At 42.2% G+C, this 22,149-nt stretch overlaps 1 protein-coding gene across 1 annotated transcript in view; it reads right to left on the bottom strand.

The window, feature by feature from the left end:
• Nucleotides 1-940: 940 nt before the first annotated feature.
• The window catches only part of FBP2 (fructose-bisphosphatase 2), a 45,955-nt gene continuing 24,746 nt past the window's right edge, over nt 941-22,149 (bottom strand). The window contains exons 4-7 of the mRNA XM_070459523.1: nt 19,059-19,199; nt 11,648-11,785; nt 4,661-4,780; nt 941-1,346 (exon numbers count right to left, since the gene is read on the bottom strand). Of these exons, the coding sequence (XP_070315624.1) occupies nt 1,152-1,346; nt 4,661-4,780; nt 11,648-11,785; nt 19,059-19,199 (594 nt within the window). The 3' untranslated portion in view covers nt 941-1,151. The remainder of the gene's footprint in view (nt 1,347-4,660; nt 4,781-11,647; nt 11,786-19,058; nt 19,200-22,149) is intronic.

Below are 22,149 nucleotides of genomic sequence, written 5' to 3'. Positions count from 1 at the left end.
TATCCAAATTGAAATCCACCTCTAGGCTGTATGAACCACCTTGTCCAAAGCGAAGTGAAGGAATTTTCCTCTCATGGTTTCTCCAAGCCCCCACTTCCCCACTATTGCCTTTTGCCTTAATCTAATGCATTCTTTAATGGGTTTTCTAATATTGAATCATTCTTGAATTTTGGAGTTAAGCTTGACTTTGTCCTGATGTATCTTTGATTTATATTTCTGGATTTGTTTGTGAATATTTCACTAGGCATTTTTGGCCTCCAGGTCTATATACATATATAGCAACTCTTGGAAAAGTAAACAGATTTCTGATGCATTCCACCCATTCCAATCATAACACAGTTTGGACAAATGAAGTCATTAACCAATGTACTCTGGTTAGGATCTAGAATGGATTATTTTCCCAAAAAATTAAAAAGGAAAAGTCACAAGGCTGAGAAAACTAGGTATTAATTTTTAAATATTAACTCCAGTTAGTATGTGACTTTGTCAACAGGTGACCACATTTTTCCATTCAAGTAGTTATTGGTCATCCAAATCTTCGCTCCTAAAAATAAGTTGAATTTTTCCTGATGTATCTTTGTTTGCTTGATCCAAAATTTTACAATTTAATAGCCATGAGATTTATAATTCAAAGCCTATCCACAATAAGACAAAAACTTTTAAGAAATTAAGTCAGCCATTTAAATATCTATAATGGATACACTTATATACATTAAATATAAGTATATATAAAATGAGTATATATAGTAAATATATGTATCTACTTTATAAGAAAGGAAATTAATCACTATAGGATTAAGACATTAGGTTCAGATTTTCAGCCAAGACAAATTCTTAATTCACCTCTGTACTTTCTGCCCACAAGGGATAGCTGCTGATTACTTGGGCAGATAAATAACAACCCTATTTACCACTGTTCATGACAGAAGACAAATCACAGTTGCTGTTTTCACGTGTGAGTTTTATTTTCAGCCCTTTACACTGGGCACAGACTCGCCTCTGGCTTCTAGATCTGTCGTGAGCAGTGGGCTGCTACCCTTCTGCACATGATTCGGCGGATTTACCTTCTGTTTCTCATCACCGGCATTCACTTCATCTAGGGTCCCTAACAAAGCACATACAAAGAGAAGAGGGCTTGTGGGTCAGACCCACTACCTGCCTGCCTGATTTTTCTGTACACAGGTGAGATATTCCTGTACATCTTCCGGGGACCCTAGAATGAGGGGGACTCGTTGGTGAATGGCTTCAGGCTTCACGTCCAGCACGGGTTGGGTGCCGGTGGTCGCCAGGCCTCCTGCCTGCTCGATGATGTAGGCCACGGGATTGCACTCATACAGAAGCCGGAGCTGCAGAGAAACAGAGTCAGGTGGACAAGTGTTCCAAGTTGCCAAGATCCCCAAACCATGCGCCTGAAGCTCCAGGAGGAATTCCAACTGCTGAACCTCTGTCTCAATAGTGCGAGTACATTTGCACAACTCAGGGGAGCCGGCTGCCAGAGACCCACACTCTCCACAAGGCTGGGTGCCCCAGCTGATGCTGATCACATATGCCTCTGGGGACACCTCTGATCGATAGCTACCTGTCTCCTAACCTTTGTGCTTATGAGAGACTTGGGAGTATGAGATCTTAATATTCACTTCTCACTGGTTCGTCAATGAGGCAAAGTGATTCTGAGTCCAGGTTAGGAGCCTCTACATTAAGGAGACCTTAAGGCCAATAGAGTCAAGCTTGGATGGGGTCGGAGGGTCACCTAGAGAGTGCTGGGTGGTCTCTCAGGACAACCACAGTGTCTGGGATCATGGGAAGGAACAGCTCAAGTGTCAACTTGGCTGAAGAGTTTGCTGGTGTTTAGATGACCTTTTCTTTTGACCCCTTAGACTGAGTTGCCTAGTCTCTTGTTGCTTGCTCTCCCACAGCATCCTGTACTTTCCCTTTCGTGATAATCCTGACTCTGAGCTTTGTTTACCATCTGCCTTACTCCTTGGACGCCCTCCCTTGAGGGCAGGGGAGGCATCTCTTAAGGTTGGTCTTTGTGGCATCTTCATTCCTAGTACTGCCTGACATGTAGGCAGTGTCCAACAAGGCTACGGTGTACGCCGCACAAGGGCTCCCAGGGGAGGGCAGAAATGGGGGGAAATCAGCTGTATCATTTTTTGCCAAGCTGAGCACATGGATCCAGTGCCTGTTCTGAGAAAGAAATGTCCTTCTAAAAGGCACTATGGGGCGACTAGGTGTCAATCCTGTGTCCAGTTAGTATATGGTGAGTTGCATTGAAATGGGCTGATTGAATGTCCTTTCTGGGTCTTTTTCTGTCATTCTGTTTTGACTTCTTCCTAATCCTCTGACCCACAGCAGACACACACACACACACACACACACACACACACACACACACACACGTCACTTAGATTCAGGTGACACTCTTGCTGCATGCTCTGACTCTGTATCACACTATCCTCTCCTTCCTTCCCTCGTAGGTATGAAATCTGTAACTTAAACTTCCTTTTCTATAATCAGCTTTCAGTGTGATTGATCCAGCTCTGCACAACTTCTTCCCATTCTTTTCTTCATAGTTACATCTTGTGCTGATTTTTAGATTACTGTTATTTCAAAGAGAGGAACAAACTATTTCCAATCTGAATTGGAGAGCTAGGCACTGGCAGAAAGTAAGTTAAAACTGTAGGGGATATTTATTTCCATTTTGGGGAAACAGAATAGGATGCTTTTATTTGTACCATGTTAATTCAGATACTATAAACAAAAACTTAGATAGATAGATAAGGACATGGATACCTACATAAAACTTACCTTGGAACCAAGTTTTGTTCTGACCTTAAGATATTGTTGTAGTAAACTGATTTTAATAAACTTATTTTAACACACAGTGTCCAGATCTTCATGGTGCCTTTACCTACAGGCTATGTGATCTACTTTCTTCCCCACAATTAAAATCTACATTGCTCTACAGAGACAATAGGAGGAGAAGCAGTCACACCCCACCACCCACCCACTCACAGAAACATGGTCACAGAGACCATGAGAGCTAAAACATGGACATCAGAAATCAGTGGTACCTGGAGCTTGTTATAGAGACTGAAGTAAGTCAGAAAGAGAAAAACAAATATCATATATTAGCACATATATATGGAACCTAGAAAACTGGTACTGATGAACCTATTTGCAGGGCAGGAATAGAGACACAGACACAGAAAACAGACTTGTGGACACGGCAGGGGAAGGAGAGGGTGGGATAAATTGAGAAAGTAGCATTGAAACATATATATCACCATATGTAAAATAGATAATGCTAAGTTTCTCTGTAACACAGAGAGCTCAAACTGGTGCTATGTTGGGATGGGATGAGGTGGGGAGTGGGAGGGAGATCCAAGAGAGAGGGGATATATGTATACTTAAGACTGATTCACGTTGTCATATGGCAGAAACCAACACAACACTGTAAAGCAATTATCCTCGAAATAAAATTTTAAAAAAGAAATCAATGGTACTTTGAATATGATACTGTGAATGTAGATCTATATATGCAATTATATATCTTATGGAAATATTTTTGTAATTATATGTAGATATTTTCTGACTAATTTTAAATCATCTTAATATTAATGCTAAGTCACTTCAGATAGCTAGTAGTAATTAGTCTTAATGTTCTCCTTGTTAGAACTGAGTAGATGGCAAATGTGGTTCTATTTAAGAATTTCCACATCTTCTACTTGATTGCATGTAATACTTCTTAACACTGTTCTGCTCCCTAGATTTATCTGTCCAACAAGCTAATATACAAGAGCTAAACTGTCACAGGAAGAGAAATGCTTGATACACCAACCAGCATGTTAAAAATCTTCTCTCTGGTTTCACTTGCTGTGTTAGACTTTATCATGGCTTTGAATCTGGCATTCCAATAATTCAGATTGGATCACCCACACTGAGAGATGCATATACGTGTGGCTAATTGTTAGCGTGTCAGAGAATATGCAGACATTTATTTGAATTTGTCTTCTTACCTATGATTCTGTGACTGGCTAAAAATCAGACATCTTTCCATAGCAGGGTCTATTCAAGATAGACGCATTGGATCATAGGACTCCCACTTGATAACACAAGTATTTTAGGTTTGGTTTCACAAAGTTGCAGTGAGATCTTCCCAGAGCTACCTTTACAGGTAGTTCAGAAAATCTTAGCCTGAACTTCTGGGAACTCTCTAGGAAATTCTTGGGTCGACCTCAAGTTATTGTGAACCCCTTGACAACATATGTAATGTGTATGTTTACATGTAATAAGTTTCATGTAAGTTTCATAAGTTTCATTAAGTTGTCAAAAGGATCTATGATCCAAAATCAGCTGGTAATGAAGCAAAAAGACAGACACAGCATGTGGAAAGTGGGGGATGAACACAGCTGATTCACAGCGAATTGAGAAGCGTGAGATCCGCAGAAGTGAAGGCCAGTGACAGTCACCAACAACTTCAGCCTCCTTCTCCAGACCTTCTACCACAACCTTAGAACTCTATTAATGGGACATATACTTCGTTTCTCCTCCACCTGCCCGCTCACAGACAGATGGTAGCCAAAAGCAGGCATGACGAGAAAGGGAATTGTGACCGGCTTCCCTGAGCAGATTCAGCCAGTGGACAGAGGAGAGTTACCTTGCCCTTTGGACTTTTCTGGTTCGCTGGGTACAGAAAGATCCCTCCATAGACAAGGGTGCGGTGCACATCAGCCACCATGGAGCCCACGTACCTGGCCCCATAGGGAGCGCTGCCGTCCTGGAGGATGGAGAGGGGAGAGGCAAGATGCAATGGGTTTAGCAATCAGTCAGCACTTGCTTCAGGTGACACACCCAGTGGGTGTGAGCTCTGCATTCCAGGTCCTCTTTCCTCTACCCACTAGCTTAGGAATTGAAATTATTATGTAGCTGACCACTCCATTCATTAGGAGTCCCCAAACTTCAACTAGTAATTGGACTCATTAAATGTTGGACTGCTTAAAGTGAGAGACAATATGTGTCCTAAGACAGAAGCTAATGAGAAAAAAAAAAAAAAACAACACTGAAAAAAGAAGTATAGACAAACACCAACTGTTGGGCTCCTCTTTGAATCTTCTCCTTGGCCCCCACAGTTCAGAACACTTTTTAGCTTCTTGAAAACCAGATCCCCTTGAAGCATGACAACTTTTACACTTAGTGTAAGCAGTGCTTACCCACTGGTAAAATTATTTTAAATACCTTTAGAAATTATTCAAAGAAATAAAACAGCTTCCATGTAAATGTCAATTTCATTAGTCTTGTAATGAAAAGAAGATCTGCTCTGAAAGAAATAAATCGAAGTTCATGAGTTCCCTTAAGTAAGGGCATATCAGTAAGGCATGACTATCTGATGAAAGGGCTCCTTCAAGCAGGTTTGCTTTTCCCTTATTCAGTGACCCATGTGAGATTTCTGTGTCTAATCTAATAATTCTCTAACAGTACAAGGAAACACTAAAAATTTTCAGAGCAAATATCCAATGCTTTGTGTGGCATCGGCCACTATAAAATGCATTGATTTTATAAGCATTTATATGCCAAACCCCTCCATCAGTGTGTGACACCCTTGGGGAAAACACACTCTGCTTGATCTTGGCATCATTCCCTGAGTTCAGCCTGGTGTGGGGCAAAAAGTAGCTGCTGGGGAAATACTTTCTGAAGTGCATACACATGAGATGTCTTGAAAGCACTATTCAGGTTGTATGTTAAAAGTTACATGGAAGATTTTGCCTCCTCCATTTTATTTACATAATGATATTAAGTATACAAAACATCTTCAGATGCCAATTAAGAGACTTCTCAATAGGTAAAAGAATGCAGCTCTGAAATGGAGATGAAGAAAATGGACTAACTTGAGTAGCTCAGAGGTTAAAGAATCTGCCTGCAATTCAGGAGACCCAGGTTCAATCCCTGGGTTGGAAAGATCCCCTGGAGAAGGAAATGGAAACTCACTCCAGTATTCTTGCCTGGAGATCCCCATAGACAGCAGCTACAGTCCATGGGGTCGCAAAGAGTCAGACACAACTGAGTGACTTCTTTCACTTTTTGAGGAATATTTAGGAAATAGAGTTGGTAACGCCCAGTAAATGATTAGTCATGGGCACGAGGAAGAGGTAATTCTCTGGATTCCCCAAAATTTGTTGGGAATGAATATGATGGTAGAGGCAGTATAGGTCCAGAGAAGAAAACCAGAGAGTAGTAAACTTGGAAGATGGGGTGTGTGTGTGTGTGTGAGTGTGTGTGTGTGTGTGTGTGTGTGTGTGTGTGTGTGTAGAGTGGTGGGGGCTAGGGAATAGGAGGGTCAGAGTTGGATATGTGGAGTTCTCAGTGTCTGGAGGAGCAAGCAGATCTGAATCCTATCAGAAGAGACTGGATGAGATCACCCTGGGGGGACAAGTGTGAGCCAAAAGGTTTGTTGGGAATAGAGTCCTATATGTACCAAGACCAAAGCATAGGCAGAGGTATGGGAACTAATAAAATAAGAAGATGGTTAGGAAGATGGATGGAAAACCAGACACAGGCTAAAGAAGACGAGTTTCATGAAGGATGGGGTTGCTGTTGTTGTTGTTTAGCCACCAAATTGTGTCCAACTCTTTTGCAATCCCATGGACTATAGCCTGCCAGGCTCCTCTGTCCACGGGATTTCCCAGGCAAGAATACTGGAGTGGGTTGCCATTTCTTTCTCTTGGGGATCTTCCAGACCCAGGGATTGAACCTGTTTCTCCTGCATTAACAGATAGATTCTTTACCACTGAGCCACCAGAGAAGCTGAAAGGGAAAAGTAAACAACCCTAAATGCCACAGAGAAGTCAAGTAACATAAGGTGGAAACATGATGCTGGATTTTGTAAAAGAGGATTACAAAGGGCTGATATTGGAGCAAAGAGGGTTAAAGAGGGAATGAAAGGAAAGAAAAACTTTCAAAAAATGAAAACTTTCTTTCCACTTCTGGGTATTTATCCAAAAGAATTGGAAATAGAATCTCAAAGAGATATCTGCAAATCCATGTTCACTGAAGCATTATTCACAATAGCCAAGAAGTGGAAGCAGCCTAAGTGTCCATTGATGGATGGATGGATAAGGAAAATGTAGTGTATACACACAGTAGGATATTATTTGGACTTTGAAAAAAAAAAAATCTTGTCACTTGCTCAACTGATATCAAGCAGGGCCCTTTGGGGTACCTGGGCACAAAGACTTTCTGTGTCCCCCATTTCTTTGATTATAGGAAGCAGCTTTCATTCAGCCTTCATAACCTTCCCTGAGTTACAAGGGGCAGATTCAAGCAGCTGTTAATCAGAAAAGGGATGGGAGATTAAGGAGAAACAGTCAAGAGCAGCCTTGGGACAAGGTCCTGTTTTCCCCATCAAAGGATACACACAACAATATCTGTGAACTATTTTGCAGATACTGAAACCCCCTCCAGGTGGGAGAAGATAACAATTAATGACGGTATGCCGCCCACAAGCACATAGACCCCAGACCAGTTGGACCTGAAGGTTGATGATGCTGATTCCAGCTCAGCTCACCAGCAACCCATCAGAAGAAAGTCCGCATGCTGATCACGTCCTCTTTGGACAATTGCTAAAAAACTTCTCACTATCTTTCCCAAGAGGGGACACATGATTTTGAGGGTATAAGCCTTCTGTGTCCCCCTTTGCTGGAAAGGCAATAAAACTATTCTTTTCTACTTCACCCCAAATTCTGTCTCCAAGGTTCAAGTCGGCACTAGTGTACAGAGAAGCTGAGCTTTAAGCATCACAACATGGGTGAAACTTGAGGACATTGTGCTAAGTGAAATAAGCCAGTCAAAAAAAGGCAAATACATTATTTCCCTTATATGAGGTATCTAAAGTAGTCAAATATATAGAAACACAAAGTAGAATATGGTTCCTAGGGATGGGGGCGGGGGGAAGGAGAAAATGGTGAATTGTTGTTCAATGGCTATAGAATTTCAGTTTTGCAAGATGAAAACTATTCTAAAGCTCTGTTGCACAACAGAAGGCCTAGATTTTAATCTTGGCCTTCTCAGTTAAAGGTTACCTTAGACAAGTTACTGAATAGGGAAGAACAACTCTGATTCCATACTGCCTCTGTTTTTTGTTGTTGTTGTTTGTTTTTACTTCAACTTTTGTATTCTATTGCTTTTAACACAAGAATGCTGCATCTTGGGGATTTCCCTGGTGGTCCAGTGGTTAAAAATTTGCCTTGCAATGCAGAGGACACGGGTTCAATCCCTGGTCAGGAAACTAAGATCCCACATGCAGAGGTACAATCAAGCCTGCACACCACAACTAGAGAGTCCATGCACCACAACTAAAGATCTCATTTAATGCAATGAAGACCCTGAGTGCTGCAACTAATACCCAATGCAGCTAAGTGAATAATTAACAAAGAATGTATTTGTGATTGATGGACATTAAAAAAAAATGTTGCCTCTAACTTGAAATATACAGGATAGCCCATTCTCATGGCTCTTAGCTTTAGAAGTAATCCTTGGGTCGGGAAGATTCCCTGGAGAATGGAATGGCAACCTACTTGAGTATTCTTGCCTGGAGAACTCCATGAACAGAGGAGTTTGGGGGGGCTATAGCTCATGGGGTTGCAGAGTCAGACACGACTGAGCAACTAACACACAGAGAGAGAAATAAAAAGTTACAGAACAGAGAATAACATTTGTCTTGTTGGAGGTTTACAGGAGCATCACATCCTGACCTACCTGGGCAACTGCAAGGACAAAGGATTCTGACACCAAAAAGTTTGCAACAACCAACCACATCCTCTCCCTTTTTAGTATAAAAGAGGCCTGAATTCTAACTCAGGCAAGATGGTTCTTTGGGACACTAGTCCGCTATCTTCTTGATCTGCTGACTTTCCTAATAAAGTTCCTATTCTTTGCCCCAACAACTCATCTCTTGATTTATTGGCTTGTCATGTGGCAAGCAGTAAGAGCTCGCACTCCTTAACATTACTTGACTGTTCTGGGCCTCAGTTCCCTTATTTGTAAAATGAAGGTTGTGGTATTAATACTTATCTTGTAATCTGTTGGAGAATTGAATGCGTTAGTACATGATAAGCCCTTGGAACAGACACAGTACACACTAGCTATGATTATCATGGCTAATAGGAGAAACTGCCACTGGTAAGAGACAGAAATAGCAAAGAAGGACTGCTCTTTCCACAATGGTGGATGGTGTAGAAAAGTGCTGGTCCACTTCCCACCTCCTTGGGGTGCAGCATGTGGAAGTGGAGCAGCCAGAACACAAAGACCCTGCCAGAAAGCACTGGCCTCTGGAAGAATGAGGAGTGGAAGGGACACTGCCTGCACACCCTGGAGATGGGCTTCCCGGGGCAAAACCACAGGACAGCAAAGGGACTTCTTTTCAAAACAGAATAGTCTATTTTCTTTCCTTTTTTAAGTGTAAGAGTAAACACTTATTATTTAAAATAAGGAAGAAGAAATCACAACATATTACACATCTTTAAAAGCTGACTCTTACTATACTAAACACCATAAAATCCAGAAAAAGAATATAGTATTTTTATTAATTAACTACTTGATATGCTTTTTCCCCTTCAATTTTCTTGGTTGTATACTCTTTGATTGCCTCTGCAAATGACAATGGTTTTTGTAATAATTTCTAGAAAGAGTTACAATGATCTCTTTTCAGTGACATGTTGCACATATTCCTACATTAGAGAAAGTCATGAACTCCATAATATTAACTTCTAGAAACCACTATTAACAAGATGGCACATTTTGAAGACATTTTATGCATACACACATCCTATATATACATATGTGTGTGCAGAAATATATTCACATGTATTTAATGGTGTAATCCATTTTGTTGACTGCGTATCTTGTGGACATGTCTCACTACCAATATATAAAGCAGGACTTAAATTTCTAATAGATGAATAGCTGTGTGGCACAACACTTTACTAGAATATTGTGAATGCCACAACCAACCATTCCTATTGGATACTTCAGTTGTTCCTTCGTTGTTGTTACAAAACAATGCTGCAGTGACATATCCTTGTTTATTTATCTCTGTTTTTATTTGATCAATTGTTTTTTTAGGATCAGTTTCTGGGGAAAATTTAGGATTAACTGAGTCCAAAGATATGAATATTTAATATTGGAAATCATACTGTCAGATTGCCCCACCCAGAAAGGTTGGGAGGTGAGGGGGGACATTTAAGTTTCCTTTAATATTTATAAGAGTACTTATTTTCCCACACCACTGAGCACTATACATCTGTTGAATCTGTGCAAATCTCAAATGTGAAAATGATGTTGTATTTTAATTTGCATTTCTTTTTTATTAGCATCTTCCAATTTGTTAACTGGACATGCCTGTTTCTCTCATGACTTGCATGAGTGTGCCCTTTGACTGGTTTTCTGTTTGGGTGTTCATCCTTGGATTTGGGTCCTCGTGTAGTCAGACTCTTCACCTGTGGTTGGTCAAACATGGATGACTCCTTTGGTTCTCAGTTTGAAACTTCTCCTTCAAACGGATTTGTGGTTTTGTTTTTTGTTTTGTGTGTGTGTGTGTGCCTAAGAGTTTGGTTTTCCAGTGGTAAAATAAGTATCTTCCTTTATGGGTTCTAGAAGAGGTACGTTTTACCTTAGAATGGGAACCATTGTGAAATTATCGCCAAGACTGGGAAGTTGTAAATAAATAATTTTGACTTTATCAACCTCACAATCCATATCCTATTACTTCTGCCCTTAAGACACCTAAGGGGCTTTCCTGGTGGTTCAGACGATAAAGCGGATGGGTTTGTGTGTGATGACAAAGGAGAGATACTGGAAACCGCACTTCTAGGATTTTTGCTCCAAGAACAAACAAGAGAGAAAGAAGAAAACTCTCTACAGCTTCAGTCTGAGGCAGCAGAGTTATGTCCAGCACCCTGCTGACCGAGTGCTCTGGACTCCATGGAATCCTGAGCACTTTCTGCCTAGAGCTTGTGAAGCGCTTCCAGGGACAGCCAGGCTAGCACCTCACACCACTGTCCTTCCAGTCCCTTCCAGTGTGGGTCAGACTTCACACTCTTGACCTGGAAACACTGTGACTCCCTCCCACATTTGTCTTAATAGGGCTTTTTGTATGGCAGGCATACTTATTGGATTGTTTGGGCTGTATTAATAGCCACATGAAGTCCAGGACTCGGTGTTCACCCTTAGAGCCAAAGACCTTTCTAAAACTTGGAGTAAACACCATGTCCTGATGTTAGACCACATGAAAGGGACCTTCACTTAAATATAACCGAGTGACCAGAATCTATAAACATGGTAGCTCAGCAAAAGATGAGAGATGCTCTGACCTAAAACTCTGGATTTTGAAAAATTGGTCTCTGCCTTCTTCATAGACAATTTCTCCTGATAAACTAATCTAGAGAGTAATACCTTTAGTAGGTAAATCTTAGCTGTCAAAGAAAGATACTGATTGCTAATGAAGAAAGTCAGAGTCCGCCATGCTCACACTGGCCAAAGCCACAAACAGGGGCAACAACCTCTTTCAGCCAGCCCCCCACAGCCATTTCCCAAACAGGAACCCACTGAGACAGTCTTCTCCCTGCTTCCGCTTCCGGCTTTCTTCACTCACCTCAGGAAACTTCTTTTTCTGCACATACTCTGTGGTGGCAGCATCAAAATACTTGGCATAGCCCTCGTTGAGGCTATAAATCTTTCCTTTCTTTTTAATCTTGACATCTTTTTCCACCAAGACAAATTCACCAAGAGCCTAGAAAGGTGAAGGGAAATACCAGGAAGAAGAGAGATATCAGGAAACAGAAGTCAATAGCACACACTCCAATAACCAGAGAATAACTGAGGTGGACCTGCTGGAAAGACCCAGGGGGTAGCGAGGTCCTCTTGTAGCCTGTCCAGCGATGTTTTTATGAGACTTACAAAGAACAGGGACAATGTGGAGCCTGCACAGGTAGCACAAGCTGTAATATAACAAAAAATAAAATAATTCAAAGGAATAAGAAGGAAAATTTCCCTTGTAACTCTCACTGTAGCTAGACTACTCATTTGTAAAGAACCTAGCTGTATTTATCCCCTCAAGTTCTCATCCTCAGTTAATCCTTAACGTTTTCAGGAAGATTTGGGCCATCAACAATAAGAGGAAGAAGTTACACAGATGGGATTTGTCATGAAAGTGGGGATGTAATTAGACCACTAGTTTGTGGTCCAGTTATTTTATCTTAATGATCAATCTTGGAAGCCATTCAAATTTCCTTGCATCCCTAGGGACTTCCCTAGTGGTCCAGTGGTTAAGACTCCATGTTTCCAATGCAGGGGGCATGGGTTTGATCCCTGGTGGGGATCCTGAAAGCTGCACTTCACAGCAAAAAAAAAGAACAAAAAAGAGCAAAGTTCCTTGTACCACAAGTATTCTTATACAGGGTAAAGAGGAAATCCCTTCAATCAGAAACTGTATTCACTTGGCATGAAGAATCATTGATAAAATTTATTTTCATCCTCAGAATTACTAAGGAAAGTGCCCAGTCTCCCTATAGCCACCTGGTCCCTTTCTGCAGGGCATCCCTCTGGTATCTCTTTACCTGAGAACTGGTGGTCTCATCTCTAGGATGGCAATTAGCTAGCTGCAAATTCACTTTGAAAGGCTCGATGTCTCACTAAATCACTAGGAAGGAAATCAAGACCTGAAAATCTAATCAGTTCTGATTAAACCTTGAAGACTGAGAAAGGAAAAATCCCCTAAGATGACAGCTCACAGCTAGAAGATTCCTAATGAACATTGACAACACTCTGAGAGAGAGACAAGGCTACGCTGACCGTGTCTGAATTAAGACAATGACAAGGATACTCAACCGCAAAAATAACCAAACACGCTTCTCTTCCGTGAAATGTGAGTACTGACTACTTTTTTACCAATGAATCTTCACCCTCACTTTAACCTTCTCACCTCCTAGATAAAAACTGAGATACAAAATCATTAATTGCACCTACATCTAGACAATACCCAATCCAGAATTGACCCTCTCTTTTTCAAACCTTCCTTAGAATCATCAAGCAAAAGCCCATGTTCTATATATAATAAGACCATGCCAACCTCCTCTCTCAGCTGAATGAGACAGTTGAATGGCATCACCAACTCAATGGACATGAGTTTGAGCAAGCTCTTGGAGTTGGTGATGGACAGGAGGCTTGGCATGCTGCAGTCCATGGGGTCACAAAGAGCTGGACACAATTGAGCAACTGAACTGAACAACACCCTCTCAACACAAGGCCTCACGATTCTTCTAGAATGCCTTCTCCCAAGCTTAGTAAACCCAGCTTCTTAGGGAAGTTCTTGACAGTCTCTGGATCATGAATTTTAATAACCTGCTCTAAACATTTGTTGCTTTGGAGTAGCCCAGCGTGGAGTTTCACTTTTTAAAAGCACCTGAACTTCCTTTGAATAATTAACTCTTCCTAATGGACGCCAGTCTAGAAAGACTCTAAGCTGGACCTCCCCTAGCCCAAGGTCAAGTATCTGACTTAGCTTGGCAAAATAATTACTCCTCCCTGGCATTTGAAACCTGAGTGAGAGATACAGCATCATGGGTGGTGTCCAGACCAGGGGCAGTGCTGTGGGACTGGTCCTGGGAATCCTGTCTCCTAGACCTGCCTATCTCTAACCTGGGGCCTCAGCTTTCCCGGTAATGCAATAACACCCTTTACTTAGTTAAGCCAAGATCCTTGACTCTTTTAGTTCAGTCACTCAGTCGTGTTTGACGCTTTGCGACCCCATGGACTGCAGCACACCAGGTTTCCCTGTCCATCACCATCTCCCGGAGCCTGCTTAAACTCATGTCCATTGAGTCGTTGATGCCATCCAACCATCTCATCCTCTGTCATCCCCTTCTCTTCCTGCCATCTGTCTTTCTCAGCATCAGGGTCTTTTTCAATGAGTCAGCTCTTCGCATCAGGGGGCCAAAGTATTGAAGCTTCAGCTTCAGCATCAGTCCTTCCAATGAATATTTATAGTTGATTTCTTTAGGATTGACTGGTTTGGTCTCTTTGCTGTCCAAGGGACTCTCAACGGTATTCTCGAGCACCACAAAGATCAAGACAGATACATAACTGTTGTCTAAATAATGTCTTCACTTGTTTATCCACCCCAGGGCTGGGAATGTGGACACTCAGGCCCCTGGCGAGTTGTTCTCTATTGTGGGATGAAGATGGTTGTGGAGTCTTACTCCAACCTGGAAAATATATACCTTTGTTCTGACTGTGATCACTAGCACCCACCATGCATACAAATAGCCTTCCACAACTTGGACAAGAGGGCACCTGATGATCAGGCACCATATCCCTGCCATTCGGAAATTATATCTGTCATATGTAAACAAATACCTCTCATTGTGGCTTAGACCACAGTTGAGGGTTTGGTTAAGTGAGGTAATCCCTCTGTACATGAACAAAATTTGTGCTCTGACAAAATCAAATTACCAGCCCTGCAAACTCACAGATTAGGGAGGCTCTGGTTGCCCCATCAAGGAACTCTGTCTTGTGAGGCCCTGCCTGAATAACGTGCAGGCCACCCTCCACGGTTTTCTACCTGTAACAAGTGCCATATGCTGTTTCAACCTCTCAGACAGGTCCTAAGCTTCATACAGAGGGTCCTTGTTCAAGTATCCTTTGTAGGTTTTCAGGCTAATAAACAGAGCTCAGCAGGGAGCATGTGACAATTGATACAGTAGGTAAGTGGACAGGGCACAGTCTTTAAAAGAATGACATAATACGAGGACACAGAATAAACTGACTAGAACCAAATAGGTCCAAGATGGCAGACAGAGTTGACATTCACTAGACCTTGAGCCTCAGTGCACATTAGCGAACTATGTGATACACCCACAGGCACCATCACCAGAGCTGTGTGCTCTCGCATGCATCAGCATGTAAACTCCTGACAGACAATTTCTGTTTGACCAGTGTGTTATCTCCCTCCACTGCCTAGAATGGTATCTGAGGACTCACTGGATGCTCAATCAGTTCAGTTGCTCAGTCATGTCCAACTCTTTGTGACCCCACAGACTGCAGCATGTCAGGCCTCCCTGTCCATCATCAACTCCTGGGATCCACTCAAACTCATGTCCATTGAGTCAGTGATGCCATCCAACCATCTCATCCTCTGTTGTCCCCTTCTCCTCTTGCTTTCAATCTTTCCCAACATCAGGGTCTCTTCCAATGACTTAGCTCTTCACATGAGGTGGCCAAAGTATTGGAGTTTCAGCTTCAACATCAGTCCTTCCAATGAACACTCAGGACTGATCTCCTTTAGGATGGACTGGTTGGATCTCCTTACAGTCCAAGTGACTCTCAAGAGTCTTCTCCAACACCACAGTTCAAAAGCATCAATTCTTCAGTGCTCAGCTTTCTTTATAGTCCAACTCTCACATCCATACGTGACTACTGGAAGAACCATAGGCTTGACTAGATGGACCTTTTGTTGGCAAAGTAATGGCTCTACTTTTTAACATGCTGTCTAGGTTGGTCATAACTTTTCTTCCAAGGAGTAAGCGTCTTTTAATTTCATGGCTGCAGTCAACATCTGCAATGATTTTGGAGCCCCCAAAAATAAAGTTAGCCACTGTTTCCACTGTTTCCCCATCTATTTGCCATGAAGTGATGGGACCAGATGCCATGATCTTAGTTTTTTAAGCCACCTTTTTCACTCTCCTCTTTCACTTTCATCAAGAAGCTCTTTAGTTCCCCTTGGCTTTCTGCCATGAGGGTGGTGTCTTCTGCATATCTGAGGTTATTGATATTTCTCCCAACAACCTTGATTCCAGCTTGTGCTTCATCCAGCCCCACATTTTGCATGATGTACTTGCATATAAGTTAAATAAGCAGGGTGACAATATACAGTCTTGATGTACTCCTTTTCCTATTTGGTACCAGTCTGTTGTTCCATGTCCAGTTCTAACTGTTCCTTCCTAACCTACATACAGATTTCTCAAGAGGCAGGTCAGGTGGTCTGGTCTTTCCATCTCTTTCAGAATTCTCCACAGTTTATTGTGATCTACACAGTCAAAGGCTTTGACATAGTCAATAAAGCAAAAATAGATGTTTTTCTGGAACTCTCTTGCTTTTTCGATGATCCAGCAGGGTGTTGGCAATTTGATCTCTGGTTCCTCTACCTTTCCTAAAACCAGCTTGAACATCTGGAAGTTCTCAATAAACATCTGTAATTTCAAATTAAATTGAAATACTGAACACCTGCTTTTGATTCATGGAATACTGGAAACTTTGAAATGGGCTTTGACAAAAATTATCTGAGTTTTCACAAGACCTGATTATATTTGTCAAAGGAGTTCACAAGTGATAGGCAAAGTCTCCAGCATTTAAAAGAGAAATTCTTTAAGTTACACGTATTGTCAAAAATTTCTCCTGAACATGTTTTTTTTTTTAGATTTTACACGTTTATTAAAATTAATCTTTCATTCTTTCATCAAGAGGCTCTTTAGTTCTTCTTCACTTTCTGCCATAAGGATGGTGTCATCTTCATATCTGAGGTTATTGATATTTCTCCCAGCAATCTTGATTCCAGCTTGTGCTTCATCCAGCCAAGCATTTCTCATGCTGTACTCTGCATATAAGTTAAATAAGCAGTGTGAACTAAAGAGCCTCTTAATGAAAGTGAAAGAGGAGAGTGAAACAGTTGGCTTAAAACTCAACATTCAGAAAACTAAGATCATGGCATCTGGTCCCATCACTTCATGGCAAATAGATGGGGAAACAATGGAATCAGTGAGATTTTACTTTGGGGGGGCTCCAAAATCACTGCAGATGCTGACTGCAGCCATGAAATTAAAAGATGCTTGCTCATTGGATGAAAAGCTATGACCAACCTAGACAGCATATTACAAAGCAGAGACATTACTTTGCCAACAAAGGTCCATCTAGTCAAAACTATGGTTTTTCCAGTAGTCACGTATGGATATGAGAGTTGGACTATAAAGAAAGCTGAGCACCTAAGAATTGATGCTTTTGAACTGTGGTGTTGGAGAAGACTCTTGAGAGTCCCTTGGACTGCAAGGAGATCCAACCAGTCCATCCTAAAGGAGATCAGTCCTAGGTGTTCATTGGAGGGACTGATGCTGAAGCTGTACTCCAATACTTTGGCCAGCTGATGTGAAGACCTGACTCTTTGGAAAAGACCCTGATGCTGGGAAAGATTGAGGGCGGGAGAGAAGGGGACAACAGAGAATGAGGTAGTTGGATAGCATCACCAACTATCACCAACTATATGGACATGAGCTTGAGTAAGCTCCAGGAGTTGTTGATGGACAGGGAGGCCTGGCATGCTGCAGTTCATGGGTCGCAAAGAGTCAGACACGACTGAGAGACTGAACTGAACTGAAATGAATCTTTCATTCTAGCTGCTGCTGCTGCTGCTGCTAAGTCGCTTCAGTCGTGTCCGACTCTGTGTGACCCCATAGACGGCAGACCACCAGGCTCCCCCGTCTCTGGGATTTTCCAGGCAAGAATACTGGAGTGGGTTGCCATTTCATTCTAGAGGCCCCCCAAAATCATTTATTTTCAGAATAGACACCTCGCTTCTGTGAAATGATGAATTAGCTTGATCATAGCATTACAAAAGAGTTTCATAGTTAGCAAGTAAACGTATATGTAGTAAATTTATTTATTGTTTTTAGTATTTTCCATTGACATGAAAAATTTTAAGAACAGTTGATCCCCTAAACATTTTTAGTGTACATTTGCCATGAAGGCTCAATCTTTGTTTTTGAACTCTGTGTCTTTATTCAATTACTTCTTCCAATCAGCACTGTGTTATATTTTTCATCTACCCAGAGGTTGTGCTTCTTCCTCTTCTGCTACTGCTATTTTATCATTGTGGAAAGTGTGGAGAATAACACAGTTTCTGATAAAACAGCTTTCTACCAGTGACGACTCCTTTCGGGAAGAACATGTATATTAGAGGACATCCTCCAAACTGGTGTCCAATGGGGTACCAGTAGTCCAGTAGTCACGTGTAGCTATTTTTTTTTTCTTTCTATTTTTTTTTTATTTTTTATTTTTTTCTTTTTTTTCCATTTATTTTTATTAGTTGGAGGCTAATTACTTTACATCATTGCAGTGGTTTTGTCATACACTGAAATGAATTAGCCATGGAGTTACATGTATTCCCCATCCCGGTCCCCCCTCCCACCTCCCTCTCCACCCGATCCCTCTGGGTCTTCCCAGTGCACCAGGCCCGAGCACTTGTCTCATGCACCCAACCTGGGCTGGTGATCTGTTTCACCCTAGATAATATACATGTTTCGATGCTGTTCTCTTGAAACATCCCACCCTCGCCTTCTCCCAGAGTCCACAAGTCTATTCTATACATCTATACGTATACATATATGTGTAGCTATTTAAATTAATTAAAATTAAATAAAATGTAAAAACCCAGTTTCTCAGTCACACTAACTCACTGCAAATGTTCAGTGGTCACAAAAGGCTAGTGGCCACCATACCAGACAGCACAGATTACAGAGCATAACCATTATCACAGAAAACCCTACCAGATGGTCCTACTGTAAAGAATCCATGTTTGGGACTTCCTTGGTGGTTCAGAGGTTAAGATTCTACCTTTCCAATGTAGGGTCACCATTTGGATCCCTGGTCAGGGAACTAAGACCCTGCATGTTGCACAAAGCGGCCAAAAACAAACAAACAAATAAAAAGAAGCTGTTTCTGTCTGGAAATTGGCAGCATTGAGATTCTTAAGTCACTGTAGTTCCACAAACCACAGAAGCTGAATATATTTTTTTGATAATAAATTCTTTACAAACAGGTCCTAAGTGATACATTTGACCACGTAGAACCCCTCAAGTACCCTCCCATGAACAGAGATCTTAATGTTTTTAGATGATGCTGTTGGTCCCCCAAACTAGACTCTCTGGCCCCCAAAGCAAGTATTAGGAATAACCAGTAAATTATCCCAGGGGACAGGAATGAAAGCACAAAGACTCATTTCATCACCAGGTACCTACTGGGTCCAGCATGAAGAGGTCCACTCCTTGCCCCGTGGACAGAGCCACTAAAGTTGCACTTCCGTAGAGCGCATAGCCAGCGGCCACAATGTTGCGGCCTGGCTGCAGGGCATCCTTTTCAGAAGGCTCATCCTCTGAGGTCTGCAAAAAAGAGGAGAAACATTACTGTCTCTGGAGAGAGCCCTTTGCCAGAGGCGGCATAACCGACTCGATGGACATGAGTCTGAGCAAGCTCTGGGAGTTGGTGATGGACAGGGGTGCTTGGTGTGCTGCAGTCCATGGGGCTGCGAAGAGTCAGGCACAACTGAGCGACTGAACTGAACCGAACTGCACATCAGATCTACTTGAACCATGGAAGGAAGTGCGGTTCCCAGATTTCCAAGCTGCAGTAGAGGGAGCTGGAGAAAACGAGTTGGCATGTTATTGCCTGGGTCTAGCTGAGCCATTGCAAAGGCCATTCTTGGACTTCTCCATTTCCTGAACGTAGTTGTCTCTATCCTGCCAAGAACAGCATGCCAAGGTGCTAAAATCACAGCCTCTCTTAAAAATCATCAGCCATGCTCCTTAACGATCATAATGACCAAGGTCATTGAGCTCTGATTTTGTGCAATATCTCATTTTACATACACAACAGCACTCCGAGATAGGTATCTTTATGGTCTCCATCATCCAGATGAAAAACTTCAGAGCTTGAGTGATTAGATAATTCACCCAACATCAAGCAGAACTGGAATCAACCCAGGCAGCTGCCCCTTCAAGGCCCTGCCCCTCCCTGTTCACACCCCCAGGGCCCAAGTCTACAAATCTGGACATTTTCATGAGGAAGCCTCTCTTGTTAGCTAACAGTGATAACAGTGTGCATGGAAGTGGGAATTCAGTGAGACAAGATGAGGCAGGCATCCAAGAAAGAAGCAGCAAATGTTCTTGATGGAAGGGGAGAGCTGCAGATGAGACTGGATTTCACAACCTGCTTTTCCAAGGATCCCTTGAAGGGCTTGTCCTCCCCTACTTTCTTATGCTCAAAAAAGCAAGGAATCAAATCTTATGAATTTGGAAAAAAGGAGAGTGAACTTCCTGCCCTCACTGTAAGGAGCTGATTCGATGGCGGAAGGAGAGGCGGGCACATGGCCCCTGGGCTTGCTCAGTTCTTTTTCCACTGTTGTCTAAGATTCTGACCATACTGCATACACTTTAGAAGCAGTGGGAAGGGGGGAATGTTTGCAGCAACACTAGGGCTCTGGTTCTACACCTTAGCATCATTATGGATGGCAAATGTGAAAGGAGCTTTGAAGGAAAAGTGAGTGGGCAGATCTGAATGAACTATTTTCAGAGCAACAGATCCAGCTAGCTTCAGTTTCACACACTGAGCAAATAAGTATGACATATGTGACAAGCTGAGGCTCCAAACTTGCTTCCCAAAGATCACCATACCCAGAGACTGTGGTGCTTCCTATGCAAGGATCAAATGAAAAATTGTTGGCCTTACTGCTTCTGTCATTCGATTTTCTCCCATCTGTTTACCAGAGTAGCTGCCACAGATATTCAGCTAGAGGCTGTGCTCTCTCTAGACACCACTGAGTTTTGGCTAAAATGTTAGGGGAAACACTGACTGAAACCACCCAGGTTGGTCAGGCACGATAGTAACCTCTTCATGAGTTACTTAAGCCAGGAAGTTAGGAACACAGAACTAACAAGCCACCACCAACTGGAAGAGTTGGGAAAAGGTCAAAAGGAGATACCACATGTCCGTCACCCTCTCAAAATCTTCCTTGATGGAATACATCTTGACTGAGCCATGTGTGCACCAGTAGGAAGGACCCAAAGTCAGAATGATCGGCCAGAGACGACCAGGAAATTAATCCCATCCCCATAAAACCCAAGACTGAGACTGGGAGCCATGTGGCAGAGCCGTCCTGGGTTCCCTCACTCTCTTGCTCATCACCGGGGCAGCCCTTCCCATAAAGTCTCTTGCTCTGTCAGCATTTGTGTCTCCTCAGACAATTCACTTCTGAGTGTTAGACAAGAACCCACTCTTGGACCATGCAAGGGATCTCCCTTCCTGCAACAAAAAGACAGGTCCAGAAATACTACATAGAGATTTCCTCCTGAGCAGAAAATTCCAGAGAACTGGAAATTGATGGAAGTGAAAGATAACACATTTAAAGTTAGGAAGACCGATTTGCTGATTATGTTCATAGGAAAGAGAATGATATTGAGCTTGAATATTATACACACATTGGAAGCATGTCCATTATGATGAGTAACTCTTGAAAAAAAAAAGGAGGGGGCCAAGCCATATGCCAGCAAATCTGGAAAACTCAGCAGTGGCCACAGGACTGGAAAAGGTCAGTTTTCATTCCAATCCCTAAGAAAGGCAATCCCAAAGAATGCTCAAACTACCGCACAATTGCACTCATCTCACACACTAGTAAAGTAATGCTCAAAATTCTCCAAGCCAGGCTTCAGCAATACGTGAACTGAGAAGTTCCAGATGTTCAAGCTGGTTTTAGAAAAGGCAGAGGAACCAGAGATCAAATTGCCAATATCCGCTGGATGATCGAAAAAGCAAGAGAGTTCCAGAAAAACATCTATTTCTGCTTTATTGACTATGCCAAAGCCTTTGACTGTGTGGATCACAATAAACTGTGGGAAATTCTGAAAGAGATGGGAATACCAGACCACCTGACCTGCTTCTTGAGAAACCTGTATGCAGGTCAGGAAGCAACAGTTAGAACTGGACATGGAACAACAGGCTGGATCCAAATAGGAAAAGGAGTACGTTAAGGCTGTATATTGTCACCCTGCTTATTTAACTGATATGCAGAGTACATCATGAGAAACGCTGGGCTGGAAGAAGAACAAGCTGGAATCAAGATTGCCGGGAGAAATATCAATAACCTCAGAAATGCAGATGACAGAACCCTTATGGCAGAAAGTGAAGAGGAACTGAAAAGCCTCTTGATGAAAGTGAAAGAGGAGAGTGAAAAAGTTGACTTAAAGCTCAACATTCAGAAAACGAAGATCATGGCATCTGGTCCCATCACCTCATGAGAAATAGATGGGGAGACAGTAGAAACAGTGTTAGACTTTA

The sequence above is a fragment of the Odocoileus virginianus genome, chromosome 31 (genome assembly GCF_023699985.2).
Source record: "Odocoileus virginianus isolate 20LAN1187 ecotype Illinois chromosome 31, Ovbor_1.2, whole genome shotgun sequence".
NCBI classification, from domain to species: domain Eukaryota; kingdom Metazoa; phylum Chordata; class Mammalia; order Artiodactyla; family Cervidae; genus Odocoileus; species Odocoileus virginianus.
This window is presented reverse-complemented; position numbering and strand designations above follow the sequence as displayed.